General features: G+C 49.2%; 2 protein-coding genes across 2 annotated transcripts; both read right to left on the minus strand.

The window, feature by feature from the left end:
• Positions 1-202: 202 nt before the first annotated feature.
• LOC136399271 (sialic acid-binding Ig-like lectin 5) lies at positions 203-3,821 on the minus strand. The gene is given in 9 exon segments (XM_066374316.1): positions 203-279; positions 613-712; positions 1,480-1,764; positions 1,849-1,968; positions 1,971-2,102; positions 2,584-2,631; positions 2,814-3,092; positions 3,243-3,614; positions 3,688-3,821. Coding segments are annotated over 8 exon segments (1,287 nt in total). The 5' UTR covers positions 3,731-3,821; the 3' UTR covers positions 203-279; positions 613-704.
• A 9,541-nt stretch (positions 3,822-13,362) lies between these two features.
• Positions 13,363-16,848, minus strand: LOC136399274 (sialic acid-binding Ig-like lectin 14). Its single transcript, XM_066374329.1, has 7 exons — positions 16,791-16,848; positions 16,341-16,724; positions 15,859-16,128; positions 15,612-15,659; positions 14,228-14,485; positions 13,995-14,130; positions 13,363-13,880 (listed from the first exon to the last, which is right to left on the minus strand). The coding sequence occupies exons 1-7, from the start codon at positions 16,813-16,815 to the stop codon at positions 13,844-13,846; spliced, it is 1,158 nt and encodes a 385-aa protein (XP_066230426.1). The 5' UTR covers positions 16,816-16,848; the 3' UTR covers positions 13,363-13,843.
• Positions 16,849-16,974: the final 126 nt, after the last annotated feature.

Here is a 16,974-nt window from a genome sequence, read left to right on the forward strand (position 1 = left end):
GAAGCAGTACCGTTAAAGCAGTTGGATCAGTAATTTAAAAGGACTTCAGGGGAATTCCCGGAAGTGTTGGGCGTCTAACATCCCAATGTCTAAAGGCCCCTGCAGAGGGCAGCACTGAAGAGGGAGAATGCTGAGAGGAAGCTATGTCCCTTCACTCACCCCGGAGCCTGAGCCCATGTTACTCACCCCGGCGGAGCCTGACCTGACCCCACCGCAGGGCTCACGTCGTTGTCCATGCTCTGTACTGGCTGGGCTGCTTTTTCCCTGCAGGTCTTCACTCTAAGGGAACAACCCCAGGATTTTCAGCCTAGTTATCTGGGGCATGGAGTGGCCGACCATCCCTATGCCCTGTGAGCAGCAAACTCCCAATGGGTGAGTGTGGGTCCTGTGTCCAAAGCCTGCCCTGGTCCAAGAACTGGACCAGGACTAGTTGGGAAAGACCCCATACTTGGTCCAGCTGGTACAAGCTGGCTCTGCCAACACTCAGCCTCCCTTCCCTGGCTCCTGGCTTTCCCCCCAATCCAGGGTCCTCCAGCTCAGGTTTTCTGAGATTCTGCGACCTGAGCCCTTCCTACCCCACACCCCTCCTCCAGCCCTGGAGCTCACTCTCACCTGAAGATGAGACAAAGGCAGAGAGACAGCAGGGCCAGAACCATGGTGACAGCTTCCCCGACCACTCCCAGGACCCCACCAGCCTTGGGTTCTTATTTACCTGTAGATAATTTGAGTTGTGTGTGAATTCCAACCCAACTCCACGGCACCCTAATTCTGTCTCCGTGCGTTCTGTTAATGCACCTATTTTCCGTCCAGGACTCGGTCACTCAGGCTCCTGTTGCCTTGTAGAACCTGGATCAGACCCTTTCCCGGCCACCCCCTTCCCTGACCTGGGACTGAGAACCTAACACCCCTCCCTCCACTTCCTCCAAGCTCCATCTCTCTGGGGCTGATACGGCTTGAATTGTGGGTCCTCAGAACTCTTATTTGCTGTCTTAACCTTCCATACCCCTCAGCTGGCCCCATACCTCAGAATATGACCTCATTTGGAGGCAGGGTCTTTAGAGAGTTAACAGTTACAATGAAAGCCCTTAATCCAATGTAACGAGGGTCCTCCTAACAATGCAGGACTTGCACACAGACACACACTGGGATAAAGGCAGAGATTGAAATGATTTTTTTACAAGATAAGGAATACCAAAGACTGCCAGCAGAACCCCAGAAGCTGGTGGAGACCAGCCACACACACACCGCCCCAGAGAAACCCTGCCGGCACCTTGACCCTGGACTTCCAGCCTCCAGAACTGTAAGACCAGAACTATCCTCAGTTTAAGATTCTCAGATGAAAGTATTTCCGTTCAGACAAAAGATGGAGGGCCCTGTCCTAGCAATCACCCCCGTCCAGGTCCGGCCCCGCCCCCAGCTCCACCTTCTCTGTGACCCACTCCTCTCTCCCTAAGCCTGTCCACCATTAGACCCCCTGACCTGGCAGCAGCAGGATAGCGGCGCTCTGGGCCCCGTGGACATTGCTGGCCTCGCAGCTGAGTCTGAGGCCGGCGCTGAGCTCCCGGCTGAGGCTCAGGGAGCTGTTGGCCCAGGGCCCCGCTGAGCGGGAGGTGACCCTGCAGGAGGCATTGCTGTGGTTCCCCTCCAGCAGCCCCGCCCCCAGCCGCCAGCGCAGAGAGGGGGCCGGCTGGGCTCGGGAGGAGCAGCTGCACTGCAGACCCTGGTCCTCCCAGGAGCAGGAGGGGCCCAGCAGCTGCGGGGGGTCTGTGGGGAGAAAGGAGAAAGGTCAACGGTGCCTCTGCCCTCCCAGGACCCAGGTGACCTTCCCCCAGGTGTCCCCACACTCACAGAACACGGAGAGGCTGAGAGAGAGAGTCTGGGAGCCCAGCGGGTGCCGAGCCCGGCAGCAGAACTCCCCTTCTTCCACAGTCCCCACGCGGGGCATTTCCAGGGTCGCGGTGCTGGAGATGGGGTGGCGTTCGGGGCTGGGGACCCTAGGAACCAGCTCAGCTCTGCAGGGGGGTTGCTGTCAGCCACACAGAGCAGCCGCACAGCCTCGCCCTCCAGGATGGAAAGGGTTGTGTTTTGCAGAATCTGCAGGGCTTTGGGGAGAGAAGTGCAGAAAAGGACATGTGGTGAACAAAGCTAGAGTCTCTCTCCTTCTGCGATGGCCACACTAGCTCTGATGAGGGGACAGTAGTGCCCTGGCCTCAAGCCTTCAGAAGAGGCCCAAAAGATTCCCCTGCAATCACCCAGGTTGTCTGGCAAATGGACAGCCGAAGGCTTGGGATATGTGACAACAGATGCAGTCATGGACCAAAGAGGAGATAAACAGAAGCAAGAGGAAAAACCTCAGAGAGAGGATGGAGTGAGAGGGATGTGAGCTTTTTTGGATTTGGCCACAGACAGCTGTGGGTGATCAAAGGATGAACTTTAGGAGTTGAGATTTGAGGGGAGGCGCTTTCAGTCTGACCTCAGTACCTGACTTCCTCTATACATCTCACTAGTCCCCAGCCCTTTGGAGCTCTGAGATTCACTTAGACCCTGGATCCCTTTAAGCCCTGGAGAGATGGCTCATCCTACCTGTGCTGTTCCCTTGGAAGATGCCGATGGCCGTGTTCTGTGGAGCATCTGGGACAGAAGGAGGTGGCAGCTTCAACATCTATGGTGACAGAGGGATGGGCACAGGGCCTTCCTCCCAGGACCATGGAAACAGGTAAGTGGATTCCCTTCCAGGTGGACTTCAGGCTCTGGCCCATCTCTGTCCTGGCCTCAAACCCTCAAGCACCCTGCTGTCCTGACCCAGCACTCACAGGTGACACTGAGCTGGACGGTTTTCTCCACGGTCGCACCAGCTGCAGGAAAATGCACCTGACAGGTGAGGTGGGTGCCGTGGTCCTGGGGCCGTGGGGTGAGGGTGATCATCGAGGAGAGGAGGGTCCTGGGGCCCAGAGAGGTGTGGGCGACTGACGTCCAGGAGAAGATGGGGGGGGTGCCCTGCTCACAGGCCCAGGACACGGAGCAGGTCAGGTTACTGGGGCGGCCAGCTTCCAGGGTCCCTGGGATGAGGATGTCGGGGGTGTGGGTCAGGGCTGGAGTGAAGAGAGAGAAGGTTAGGACCCTTGTTGTGTTGTCAGCCTGCCCCAAGTCATGTCATGGCTGTCCCTCTTTACCCCCAGGGGCCTTCATTTTTCAATTTCGGGTACCCCTCACCGGGGGCCTTTCTATGGGGCCCACCATACCTGTCACTTGCAGAGAGAGCATTTTGTCTGTGTAGGAGTGTGTATTGAAGTGATTTTTTATTTGAAAGAAGTAGGTCCCACTGTCCCTCATGTTGACATCCCTGATGGTCAGGGAGCAGTTGTTGGACTTGAGGTTTCTGGGGAGGAAGAACCGGCCCTGGGTCCTCTCCTGCAGCTTCTGCTCTAGTTTGGCTGCGGCCACTGGAAGATCATTGTTTTTATTCACTCCATTCCTGAACCAAAACATGTGGGAGGGTTCATAAAATGTCCAGGAGTAGGAAAATTTGCACGGCACGAAGACACACAGGCTCTCCTGCACTGTCACAGATTCCTGTAGTTCCAGCCGGTAGCTTGAACTCTGAACCAAGGGCCCTGGGGAAAAAAACGCAGCCTGAGCTTTACGGCCTCCCCACAAGTGGACTTCCCTCTCCCCTCTCCTACTCACCTCCCCACAGCACGGGCGGCAGCAGCAGTAGCCTCAACAGCATCCCTTCCTCATGCCCAGAGACAGTGTGCCTTCTGGGGTCTGTCTACAGAGAAACAAAGGATGCAGATCAGCAGAGGTAAAGAAAGCATAGCCAGGAAGACTGTGGTGAGAAAAAAGGTCACAAGACCAGAAAAAGGAAGTGGAGATTTTACATAGAGTCCACAATGATTGACTCTGCGATCCAACAGCCCCATCTCTGCATGTGGCAAATGAACTCTGAGGCTCAGATAGGAGGGGTTTGCCCAACTAAGGCAGCAAAGGAGGATGAGAGCCCTAATCCCTGGGTTCATGCACAGTCCTCTGCACTGGAGAAGCAGGTCCCATTTGGCCAGCTCCCTAGAAGTCATGGCAGTGGGACCCTCATGGAGGCAGCCAGCTAGGGTTGGGTCCCACTGTCACCTATATGGGCCCCAGAGGCAAAAGAAGTTTAGATGAAACAACAGAAACACCACAGACCTGTGAGGAAAAATGGACAAGATGGTGGGCCTGAGCTTTATCTGAAGGCATCAGGGAGCCATGGAAGGTTCTTCAACAAGAAGAGAGCACAGTCATACAGGTATCAACATGGTCCCTCCAAGGTCAGTGAAGAAAAGTGCTGGAAGGGAGAGACAGGAGGTCAGAGAGGAGACACTGTGATTGTTCAGGAAGGGACAACCAAACCTGCATGGTGATGAAGGAAACAGTTGAGATGAAGACACTTTGAGGAAGTGAAATTTGAAGGCAGGTGTGGTGGGTGAGGAGGGAGACTTGTAGAGTGACCCCCAGGGCCCTGACCTAGTAACGGGATGGAGGCACCATCACCAAGAGCACAATAAACGTGCAGGGCTGGGCTGGGAGGAGGATCATAGAGAAGACAGCAGAGTTGGCCCATGGGGTTCTTTCCTGGGGACCCTTGGCTGCTTGTGACATTCAGAGACGGTGTCATATATTGGGAGTTATAGTTCACACAGTACACAATACATCTCTATCCTAAAGTATTCCCACCTCTTGCATCTTGAGAAATCTGATGTTCAGAGCGCCACTGTGGGCCATTAGGTCCCCAAGGAGGTAAAATTGACCTCAGGGTCTCTCTTCCATGTTTTGATGGGACTAGTAGCCAGAGGGGGATGACTGTGTCTCCTGGCCACCTGCAGGGTCTGAAAGTGGCCGTTGGGTGGGCTATGTTAGACCAGAAAACCCCTGGATTGAACTGGAGAATGGGACAAGATGCAGGGGCAGACCTTGTTTACTGTCACTGACTGAAGGTCACATGTTGTACCTGCACCATCCTGCAGGGACCACTGTGGCCAACAGAGCCTCTGACTGCAGCCCCGCCCAGAAACTCCTCCTCAGAACTCTGATGTCCTCATAGTTTTGGCCACTGAAGCATTGACATCTCTGGAATGTAAGGAGCAGTCTAGGGTCCCTTGTCACCATCTGATTAGCACGGAGGTGGGAGTACTGCTGGGTGGTGAGAGAACTGGGGACTTTTTCCTGAAAGAAATGTTAGGTTTCTGCCCTAAATTTCCCTCCTTTTTTTTAAGTGAGAGGAGGGGAGATAGACAGACTCCCACATGTGCCCCAACCAGGATCTACCAGACAACCCCTGTCTGGGGCTGACGCTCAAACCAACCAAGCCATGGATGAGGGCGGGGAAACGACAGAGAAGGGGAGAGGGAGGCAAAAAGAAACAGATAGTCACTTCTCAAGTGTGTCCTGACTGGGGATCGAACCTGGAACGTCTGCAAGCCGGGCTGAAGCTCTATCCACTGAGCTCACCGGCCGGTGTCCCAAACTTCTCCCTTCAACAGAAAGATCCCTCTCCCTTGAGCCACTGCAGGGGAAGTGAAAGCTGAGCTCTTCTCCCCTTGATCTGCAGCAGGATGAACGTTTCCCTCCCCCTGTGCCCTGAAAGCCTGCCTCTCACATCCTAAAGACCAGCACCCTCTTCCCTCAAGAGAGGTGTGGAGTCTGAGGACACCTTTCTTAGAGTCCCTCTAAAGAACAGCGGGACTCCCAAGAGTCTCCTGAGACCAAAACTCCTTGTAGAACCCACCCCAGGGCTGGAGATGCAGACATCTCAGGAAGCATTGGGGAAACTCTTGAATCTGTCTCCCTAGATCCCTACGGACAGAGTCTGGGACTGAGCCTGGAGCCCCTACTTGAACACCAGACCTGAATAGCAATTTGAGAGCAGGAGGTGACAAGCTATGACTGTGCCTGGGCCCCTCCTCACAGTTTCTGTGAGCCCCACTCATACAGGGACAAAATATTTCTTTCCATTCTCTCCACAGCTCCTCCAGCCTCCATAGTTCCTCCCTTCCATGGGCTCCATTCTTACTGTGTCCTCACATGGTCATCCTTCTCTGGGTTTCTGTGTCCTAATCTCTCATCTTCTTTTTTTTTTTTTATGGTTACACTTTATTTTTTTTTAATGAATCTATCCTGATGACATTGGTTTATAAAATTATATGGGTTTTAGATGCACAATTCTGTAATACATCATAGAATATAATATGCATCCGTATATTGTATTTTGTGTTCATCACCAACGCTAGTCTCCTTCTGTCACCATTCATTCCCCTTTTAGACTCTTCTACCTCCCCTGCCCTCCTTTCCCTTTGGTAGTCCCCATATTGTTCCCCTTGGCTACTAGATTTTTGTCTATTTGTTTGTTTGTGCTTAATCATTTCCCCTTCTTCACTAAGCCCTCTGTTCTCTGACAGCTGTCAGTCTAATGACCTCTTCTTTTAAGGACACTAGTTCTATTGGACCTGGGCTCTCTGCATCTCCTTATTTTCACTGAATTATGTCCTGAACGGCCCTATCTCTAAATACAGTCATGTTCGTAGGTGCTGTGGGTTAAGACTTCAACATATGCAGTAGGTGCTGTGGGTTAAGACTTCAACATATGCAGTAGGTGCTGTGGGTTAAGACTTCAACATATGCAATAGGCATGGGACACATTCATTTCATAACATCCACCTGCCTCTTTCCTCTCCACTCTGAGCCCAGGTTTTCACTGTACAACCTGGGATTTGGGGAGAGAGTCCATTCCTCTTCTCCAGGGAGCTCAAGGAGGAGAGGACAGGGAAGAGTGAGAGGGAGGAAAGGTCACCTGGTCCTGCTGGGAGAGTGTCCTGAAGGACCTGGGAACTAAGCCCCCAAACCCCAGTCCCACCTCTGCCTTTTAGAATTCTTCTTTTTATTTAAATTATTTTTATTTATTCATTCATTTTAGAGGAGAGAGAGAGAGAGAGAGAGAGAGAGAAGGAGGAGGAGGAAGCATCAACTCCCACACATGCCTTGACCAGGCAAGTCCAGGGTTTTGAACTGGTGACCTCAGCATTCCAGGTCGACGCTTGATCCACTGCACCACTACAGGTCAGGCGAATTCTCCTTTTATTAATGTTTATTTTAGAGAGAGGAAGAGAAAGAGTAAGAGAGACCTGAACATCTCTCTATTCCTGTCTTTGCCTTGACCAGAGATCCAACCAGCAACCTCTGTGCTTCGGGACGATGTTCTAACCAACCGAGCTCTCCAGGCAAGGCAGCCTTTGAGCATTTTCAAGTTGCTGTCAGACTAACTGGGTTGGGAACTATGAAAATGTCAACCTCTCCATCCTGAGGTGGCTTCTCCACTCCACTATTTGATGCTACTCCTTCGGCTGGATAAGAGAGAGAGCTCCCTCAGCCAACCGGGGCTGAACGATGCCAGTCCATGACCCCTGGGCTCTCCAGGCTGACCTGGAGCTTCAGAAGCCCACCTCGAGAGTGTAGACCACCCTTGGGTTAGGTCCTCTTTTGAACCTCAGAGCTGCTCCCTCATGCGTGAGGCTGCAGAGGACTTCAGTACCAGGAGGGACAGCTTGGCAGCTCTATGTCCAGAGCCACATTAACAGGGAGACATGGCAAGAGAGGGCAGTCCAGGGACCCCACCTGTAGCCCTACTCCTTCCCCTCCCCTTCTGTATGCAGCTGCCAAGAAGTTCCTGGAGGTTTCCTGAGACCATCAGCTTCTCCTTCCCTTTCCCAGAAACACTGAGAGTTTTCTTTTCCTGTTGTCACGGGATAAGTTCTTCAAGAAGCAGTCCTTCTTTATTGACTGTCCATTGCCTAGACTTGTCCATCCATGCGCATTCCCCAGATCACTCGAATAATCCCGTCAGAATCACCAAAGACTTCAAAGGGCTAAACCCCACAATTTCTGTTCCCAATTTAAGTGGATACTGCCCCCTCAGTAGCATAGGATCCGATCTTTCATCTGTTCCTTTTTGAAGCACTTTAACCCAGCTTCTGTGCCACCTACAGCTGCTGTCTTGTCCACCTGCGGACACCATGCACACGCTATAAAGTGCATCTTCTGTCCCAGTCCCTTCCACAACTTCCTGCACTGCCCCCTGGGGGCGCTCCACTCCACAGACACACTGACCCCTATGGAGCCCCAGGCACCAGGATCTGTGCCATCAGAGCTCTGGAGAAGAGCAGCTCCACCCGAAATACTTCCCAGGTCCTGGACGCGTTTGCAAATAAAGGTTCCTCTTCCAAAATGGCTGCGTTCATTCTCTTTGCAAGAAGGTGAGTCAAATACTACCAGAGGATACTCTACTTTACTGTAATTTCCAGTAACTGAAAATATTTGCAAGTCCCATACTTTGTGTTCACTTATAATTGCTACTTCCTAGTGGATGTTGACATTCCATGTGAAGTTCTTTTTTGAAAAACAAATACTATTTTTTTTTCATTTTAAATTTATTGTAATTTATTGTGTTAACATGAATTCAAGTGTCTCACTCAATATCACTTCCTCACCCCACCCCCTTGTCTCCCACTCCCACCCCCTTGTCTCCCGTAGCCACCTGGCCACTCATATCTTGGGCCAATGCACAAATCAACGGATTTGTCTTCAGTGCCTGAAGCTGATGCTGAGACCAACCCAGGCTATCCTCAGCGCTTGGGGTGGACAGTAGAACCAATCAAGCCACTGGCTGTGAGAAGGGAGGAGAGAGAGAATGGGGAGAAGGAGGGAAAGAGGAGCAGATGGTCTCTTCTCATGTATGCCCTGATTGGGACATACATAAAACCCCTTCCCTTTGAATTTCGCTGTCCTGTTATCTGTATCTCTGTGTTATGTATACGTAGTTTCTACTAATCCCTTCACTTTCTCCTATCCCATTCCCTCATCCTCCTTCCCTCTGACAGCTATCTCTCTGCTCTCTGTGAAAATACTAATTTTTTATGTTACAACCACAGGCTATCTGGGATCTGATCCCTGCTGACTTCCTCACCTCCTACCTTTTTGCTCCATTACTTTTTAATATTATCCTGTAAGAAAAGCTAAAGCAACCTTTCTTGACAGTCATGGCCAGGCCCTGATGTTTTCCTATTGAATATAAACAATGTCACATAATATCACTTTAGACAAGACCATTGTGACTGTGGTGGATCAAGACTGCTCCAGTCATGTGTCCGCATAGACACAAACAGAAATATTGCCTAAGCCTTACATGACCAAATACTCCCCTATCTAGGGTAATAAGAATAACTGTTGATTGTTAACCAGCTACAGCTTTAGTTATTTCTATAAACCAAATGTTGTACCCACTCCCCACATCCATATGTTGAAGCTCTAACCCCAGTGATGTGGTATTTGGAGAATACCACGTGCCTTTCAGAGAGATTAGGTCATGATGTGAATTTTCATGAATAAAATTGTTGCCCTTATAAAACAGGCCCCCGTAAACACCGTCACCCCTTCTCATTGTAAGGACACTTGAGAACATGTTGTCTATGATCCAGGCAGTGAGCCCTTCCCAGATATCTAACCTGTCTGAGTTTTTATCTTAAATTTCACAGTTCGAGAACAATGCATTTCCGTGGTCTATAAGCTCAGTCTCTACTACTTTGTTATAGCAACCGGCACAGCCTATACAGACACCCGTGGCAGCTCAGAGACATCGCTGGGTGAGACTGGCATATATTTATCTAACTGAAAACTTGATAAAGATACCGAGTATTTCTGTCATTCTAGAAAGTACTACCCACCATACCCTTCCGCCTCAGTCCCAGGATTCTCAGCCTGCCATGCTTGAGTGAGACCCTCTGCCCATGCACTGGGCAGCATCCTGGAAAAGGAGCCCCAGACCCTCAGCTACATTCACGTGGAATTTAGCCTCCTCACTGAGACCTGGCAGGGGGTGAGCAATGCTGGCAGGCTGGCTGTCCTGGGAAGACACATTAGATCGGCTTGGAGGGGAGGAGCCTTTTTGCTGGCACCGTCCACTTGGGGTGGGGTTTCCATCACACTGAGCTGGGGTAGAATGGAGGAGGCGGGTGATGCTTCCAGTGCATGGACTCTCATTGTTCCTACCAAGTTGTACTAAATGATCTTAAATACATGTTTTATTTTCTGATGCTTGCTTTTAGCACAAATTCCAGAGAACTTAACTGGTTGTTTAAAGAACTAATTGTCACAAGTTATGCTTGTTTGACAGTACAGCGAGCCCACGGAGCACCTCATGCTACCATTTCAGAAGTGGAACCAGCAACATTATTCTGAAAGCGACAACTGAAAATGATGTAAGTGTCAATCAGCTGGCAAATGGATAAACAAAATGTGGTTTATCCCTCTACAATGGAACAATATGTAATAATTAAGAACAAACATAGTTATTTTTAAATAATACAATAGTTTTTATTAATTAAAAATTAAGGACATGTACTCCAACATGGTTGAACCAAGAAATGTATTGCTCACCAAATGATTCAGATGCAAGACATTTGATATGATTTTATACATATGAAATGCTCATAAAAACAGATTAGTAGAGATTGGAAGTAGGTATAGTTGTTAATGGGCTCAAAAGTCCTTTCTAGGTTAATCAAAATGTGTGACAATGGTTATACAATTCCATAAATTTAGCAAGAAATTAGCAAACTGTATTATTCAAATGAATAAATATTGTTACATGAACTAATCCTCAATAAAAAATGTTTAAAATCTGCTGGAGACTTCTGTTTCTGAGAACGAGAGACTAGCAGTATCCAGAATTATTATTTTTCTGTAAACAAATAGAATATTGAACAAAATACAGGTAGTAGCTTGAAATGGCACAACAACAATAAAAAAGACTAAAATTTTACTTAGTTGAGGAGCCAGACATTGGACATTAAGAAAACTGTCTTCGATTCCCGGCCAGGGCACACAGGAGAGGCGCCCATCTGCTTCTGCACCCCTCCCCCTCTCCTTCCTCTCTGTCTCTCTCTTCCCCTCCCGCAGCCGAGGCTCCATTAGAACAAAAGATGGCCCGGGCGCTGGGGATGGCTCCTTGGCCTCTGCCCCAGGCGCTAGAGTGGCTCTGGTCACGACAGAGCGACGCCCCGGATGGGCAGGCATCGCCCCCTGGTGGGCGTGCCGGGTGGATCCCCGTTGGGCGCATGCGGGAGTCTGACTGCGTCCCCGTTTCCAGCTTCAGAAAAATACAAAAAAAAAAGAAAAAAGAAAAAAGAAAAAGAAAAATAGAAAATTGTCATAGCTAAAATGTGTATCAGAGTTTTAAACAGCAAACAGCATTGCAGAGAAAAGCTTCAAGGTTGAGTGATTAGTAAAATACTAATTGGCATGTACAAACCGCATAAGGCCAAACAAGAGCAATTTTTAAGGATAGAACAATTACTAGACAGCTATTAGATGGAAACTTTTCTGGAGATTACAAAGTGGTAGGACTTGTACATATTCCCCCCAACCAGAGTGAAGACTCTTCCTTTAATATATGGACATTCTGTCAAATCCTCAAAAGGGTCATAGCACCCAAGTGTAAAAAAATTAGCTCTAAAACCAAGGCTGTACTAGACCTATCTTAGAAAAGAAGCTAATAATTAAAGAGCCTTGAAAATATTGGCTCAACATGCAAGTCACTTGACTGCTTTCAAAGAAAAGGATTAATGTTCTTTAAACAAATACAACAAAACCAAGAGTCAGCCACATAAAATTGACAATGTCCACCACTCAGTGAAAAATTACTAGACAAATTAAGAAGTATGAAAATGCATCAAGCCCCAGCTAGTAGGTTCAGTGGTAGAGCATCAGCCCAGTGTGTGGGTGTCCCAGGTTTGATTCCTGGTCAAGGCCCACAGGAATTGTACCCATTTGCTTCTCCACCTCTTCCCCTCTCACATCTCTCTCTCTCTTCCCCTACTGCAGTCATGGCTCAACTGGAGTGAGTTGGCACCAGGCACTGAGCATGGCTCCATGGCCTTTGCCTCAGGCATTAAGAAGAGCTCAGTTGCTGAGCAATGGAACAATGCTCCCAGATGGGCAGAGCGTCTCCCCATAGTGGGCTTGCCAGGTGTATCCAGTTCAGGTGCATGCGAGACTGTCTCTCTGCCTCCCCTCTTCTCACTGAACAATGAAAAAAGATACATCAGTTCATAAGAAAAAAGCCATTCAGTAAATCATGCTCAGACATGATGGAGGAGATGAACTTAACTGACAAAGTCATTAAAAGACTTCTTACAAATATGCTGCATATATTCAAGGATATAAAGGAAAACATTACCATCATTAGAGAAGAAAGAAAAGATTAAAAACTGAGGAACTGCAGCTTCTAGAGGAAAAAAAATGTCTGGAAAGCTAGTGTCACTTAATGAGGTTAACAATTGAGAACGTAGCTAAAGCTTCTATTCTAACTGAAAAACATAGAAGGAGAAAAGTGGAGAAAGGTAACACAGGAAAAAGTTGAGACTCAAAAAAGAAGAAAAGGAGCACATATAAATATATTTTTACTTATTTATTAAATAAATATGAGCTCCCATTTTTTACAAATATGATCACACTATAAAATGACAGACTCAAGATACTCAAAAAACTCCCAACAGGAAAACATCTCTTCTTCTCTCCCATTTTTTATATCAAACACACATGCTGAACACATACACAGACACACGCACACTTACACAACACCAAGACAAATATTAATCACAACGTTTAAGCCCAGTAAAAATTATAAGGTATTAAAACTAGCCAGACAGAAAGATAAACTTCAAATTAAAAAAATAAAAATCACAGTAGAATTTTCATTATAAAGAAAAACACTATGAAAGCCAATAGAAGTGGAAGAATTGAAAGGGAAAAACGTTTTCCTAGAATTTTTTACTGAGTAAAAATATCTTTTTAAAGCTAATTGAAAAGAAAAAAAAACTTTTGCAGCCAAAGATCAGCTGGGAGAATTTGTCACCAGCACACCTGCATTACAGGAATTGTATTAAAAGATCTTCAGGTTAATGGAAAACAATAGGGAGGGGGAAATGAAGAAAGTTTGATACAAACTTTTAATTATAACATAACTAAGAACTAGAGACACAAAGTACAATGAGATAGATGACTATAGCTAACAGTACTGTACAATACATCAAAAAGTAGATAAGAGAACAAATCCTGATTTTTTGCTGCGGACTGAAATATATTTTCCCTCTTTCTTTCCTTACTTTTTATTGCATCTACATTAGAAGATGGATTTCTCAGAATATATTGTGATAATAACACAATACATGAAAATAAAACCATCATGCTATATGTTTTGAACTCACACACTGGTGTGTATGTCAATTAATTTTCAATAAAACAGAAAAGAGGAAACTGATACTATAAGGAAATTTAAATGCATACAAAGAAATAGAGAGCAATTGAACATGCTAATATGAGAATAAATATAAAAGAGTTGATTTTTCTAATTAAAAATCACTTTTAAACTATTGGGGTTTTTATTGAACTACCATTTAAAAATAATATATTATGGGATTTTTAACAATATATTATGGAGTTGAATTATGGGCTTATCAGAACCACATTTAAGGTGAGCACACAAACATAATATTACATAGAGTTTATTTACATTAGTACTAACATTGTTATCTCTGTCCTCACGTGTCCTCCATTGAGCGAGAACCATCAGGAGAGTCCTTTAATGAGAGGTGAAGGGCGTCTCTGAGAGGACAAGGACAGAGTCATCCAGCACCTCCTTGCTCCACTGAGCTGTGGGGAGTGGGCATTGGGACACAGTGGTTACATGGATCCTCATCCACCTGCCAGGGCCCTGGAGCCCAGACCTCAGCACCACCTTGAGGACGGGGCTCAGTCACTCCTCACGGACTTCTCCCCTGGGAGCCCCTAACCTGTGGGGGAAACAAGATCTGAAATGAGGAACTAGTTCAGCACAGAAAGAAAAAGAGATGTGTGAAGCCACCAAGGTGTCTCCAAATTCAAGAGACCCTGAGAAACCTTCTCACCTGGTGTAGTAGAGCCAGGTGAGGCCATAGGTGAGGAGGAAGCCAGTCCCCATGAGGGCCCCTCTGATCAGGGTGAGGACCAGGGGCCAGGAGCCCTTCTGTTCCCCACAGACCTGGGGGCAGGAAGAAGACACACCTGTGACAGGAAGAGGTGGAGTGGTGGAGGTGAGAGTTTCCTTAAGCCCCTGCCTCAGCCCTCATTAATGTCACCCCCAAGACACAGGTGTCCTCACCCTGCACAGCGAGGCTCAGGGAGACGTGGTAGGAGATCCGTGGGTGCTGAGCTCGGCAGGTGAACTCCCCTCCATCTGCCAAGACCACTTGGGGCAGCTCCAGGACCCCGGGATTCAAGGCCTTGGAGGGGCTCAGTGTCACGCTCCCCCGAGACCAGCTCAGCCTGGCAGGAGGGTTGCCATCTGTTTCACAGACCAAGCGCAGGGACTGTCCCTCCTGGACTCGCAGGGAGGTGGCATTGCCCAGGACCTCGGGGACTAAGGGGACGGAGAGAGCTGGAAGGGCAGGGCTGAGAGGCCCTTCCTTATCTGTCCACCCACAGACTCAGAAATGGAAAATGGTTTTGATGAGACAAGTATTGCAAGCTAGGGCCAGTAGAGGAAAGATCCATGGGGTGGGGGAAGAAGAGGCAACGTGCTGAGCCCAGACCAGGGGGAGGGACATTCGGGAAAGAGTTGGTTATTTCTAGACCTGCAGAGATCACTCAGGACGTGGACCCTGACCTGTGACATTGTGCTGAGGTGCTGACACATGGAGGTCTGACCATTAGAGCTCACACACGGTTGATCTTCTCAGCCTCTCTCTTGAGAAGTGAGGGATCCATGGTGCATTCCGAGCAGGAATAGAATAGGGACACATCTGGTGCATGTAGAGTAAACAGTGGGGCCTAAATTGTGAGGAGCAGGGAAAGGAGAGACTAGAAGCTGGTGGCCATAGAAAAGGCTTGTCCAGGTCCAGTTCTTTCATGTTCAGGTGAGAGGGATGACAAAGGCCCAAGGTGGGGCTGCACTCGTGAGGGTGGAGGAAGTTCAATTTTTGATACGTTTTCAGGAAGTCACATTTGCACAACTCAGTGAGCCATGGGGAGAGTTGGGTGAACACAGAATGGCTAACGTGATTCTCAGGACATTGAGTCAGGTTCCTGAGGCAGGATGCCCCCCCACGAGGGGAGCGGAGGGCACTCGGGTGATCGGGACAGCACAGAGTTAGTGGGTCTTCAGGGCAGAGGAGGGATGGAAACACCAGGGTGGATGAGCTCACCCGAGGGACTGGGCAGGAAGTGGCTGGGAACTGGGTACCGGCTGTGGGCTCATCTCCTCGTAGGAGACGGAGCTGGCACAGTCAGGGAGAGGGCAGGAGTGAGGAACAAATGTCACAGGAATGTGAGGGAGATAGGAGGTCAGGGTCAGGGAGCAACCAGAGGTGACAGAGAAGGGTCAACTAGGAATTCAGAAAACCTACAGAGTCCTTGCAGGGGACAGGCCAGGGGTGTGTGTGGCAGATACAGGACTAGATGGAGAGTGGTGGGCCTCATTCTGCCCAACTTCAGAGCATGTGCCTCAGCCGACCTCTGAATTCAATTCCACCCAAGGTTTCTCCCACCTGTGCTGTTTCCCCGGAACACGCGGACGGTCAGATTCCTTGGGGCATCTGAAGGAGAAAATAGTCATTGGCCCCTGCAGTGTGATGGGCTGGTCGTGAGCATGGAGGTGGGTGTGGGTGTTCTCTCCACCTTCACCCCAGCCACACCTCCAGGGACACTCCCCACATGTCCTCTTCCTCCGCAGGCTCTGCCCCCTCCCCAACACCTGCTGCTTTCAGGGACCAGTGGTCCTGGCCAGGCACTCACAGGACACGTTGAGTTGGATGGTCTTCTCCCTGATCTTGCCGCCTTGCAAGGTCACTCGACAGGTGAGGTTGGCACCATGGTCCTGTGGCGTTGGTGTGAGGGTGACCAGTGAGGAGTCGGGAGTCTGTGGACCCAGGGAGGTGAAGTTGACCCTGACCCAGGAGAAGACCGGTGGTGTCTCCCACTCACAGGCCCATGGCATCATGCAGGTAACGTTCTTGGGGTGGCCGGCTTCTAGGATATCCTGAAATTGGATGTCAGGGATCAGATCTGGAGAAGAGAGAGACAGAGAATCAGGACCTGGGAGTGAGGGTGCCAGTTATGCCCCTCACAACATCTTCTACTTCTGGCCTTCCCCGCATCCTTTCCTCTTCGGACCCATGAGTCTATTTCAGAATGAGAAGAAGGAGCTCCTTCCTTTGTCACAGCCAAGGAGCCTTCAGAACCCATCCTAGTGTCTTCTTCTTGACCCCCTTCCTTACCTGTCACATGCACAGAGAGCTGGGTCTGTCCGTAATTATATCTCGCATAGGACCCTCTCTCCACCCTAAAGAAGTATGTTCCTGTGTCCCTTCTCTGTGCGTCTCTGATGTACAGGGAGCAGTTGTAGGTCCGGGGGTCCCCGAGGAGCTGGAATCGGCCCTTGGTCCCCTCCTGCACCTTACGACCTGGGTTGTTTGTGGCCACAGGGTCATGCTGGCCTGGGTAGGCTCCTTTCTGGAACCAGTAGCCGAGAGCTGGGGTGGAGTCAGTCCAGCCATCCTGGGGGTAGGAGAAGTTGCAGGGCACGTAGACACACAGGCCCTCCTGCACTGTCACGGACTCCTGCACCTGCAGCTGGAATCCTGGGTCCTGAGCCAGACACCCTGCGGGAACAAAGTGTCAGCCAAACCCCTCACCCCAGCCCACACGCTCTCCCCTTGGGCACTCACCTGCCCGCAGCAGCAGCAGTAGCATCTCTGGAAGGTTTCTGGGCCCCTGTGGGTAAAAAGGAAAGGAAGGCAGTGGGAGGGGTGCTGAGGGGAGCAAGCCTCAAGAAATCTTCGCATCAACATGTGACTTCCTGTCACAGAACAGGAAACTCACAGATGAAGCTTGTTTCCACTCTGCACAGAT

The sequence above is a fragment of the Saccopteryx leptura genome, chromosome 3 (genome assembly GCF_036850995.1).
Source record: "Saccopteryx leptura isolate mSacLep1 chromosome 3, mSacLep1_pri_phased_curated, whole genome shotgun sequence".
Taxonomy (NCBI): domain Eukaryota; kingdom Metazoa; phylum Chordata; class Mammalia; order Chiroptera; family Emballonuridae; genus Saccopteryx; species Saccopteryx leptura.

Coding starts and splice junctions, on each gene's coding strand:
- LOC136399274 (XM_066374329.1), bottom strand. CDS start 16,815: ATGCTACTGCTGCTGCTGCGGGCAG. Junction 14,131..14,227: donor CCTGAGCCTCGCTGTGCAGG/GTGAGGACACCT, acceptor TTCCTGTCACAG/GTGTGTCTTCTTCCTGCCCC. Junction 13,881..13,994: donor ACCTGGCTCTACTACACCAG/GTGAGAAGGTTT, acceptor TTTCCCCCACAG/GTTAGGGGCTCCCAGGGGAG.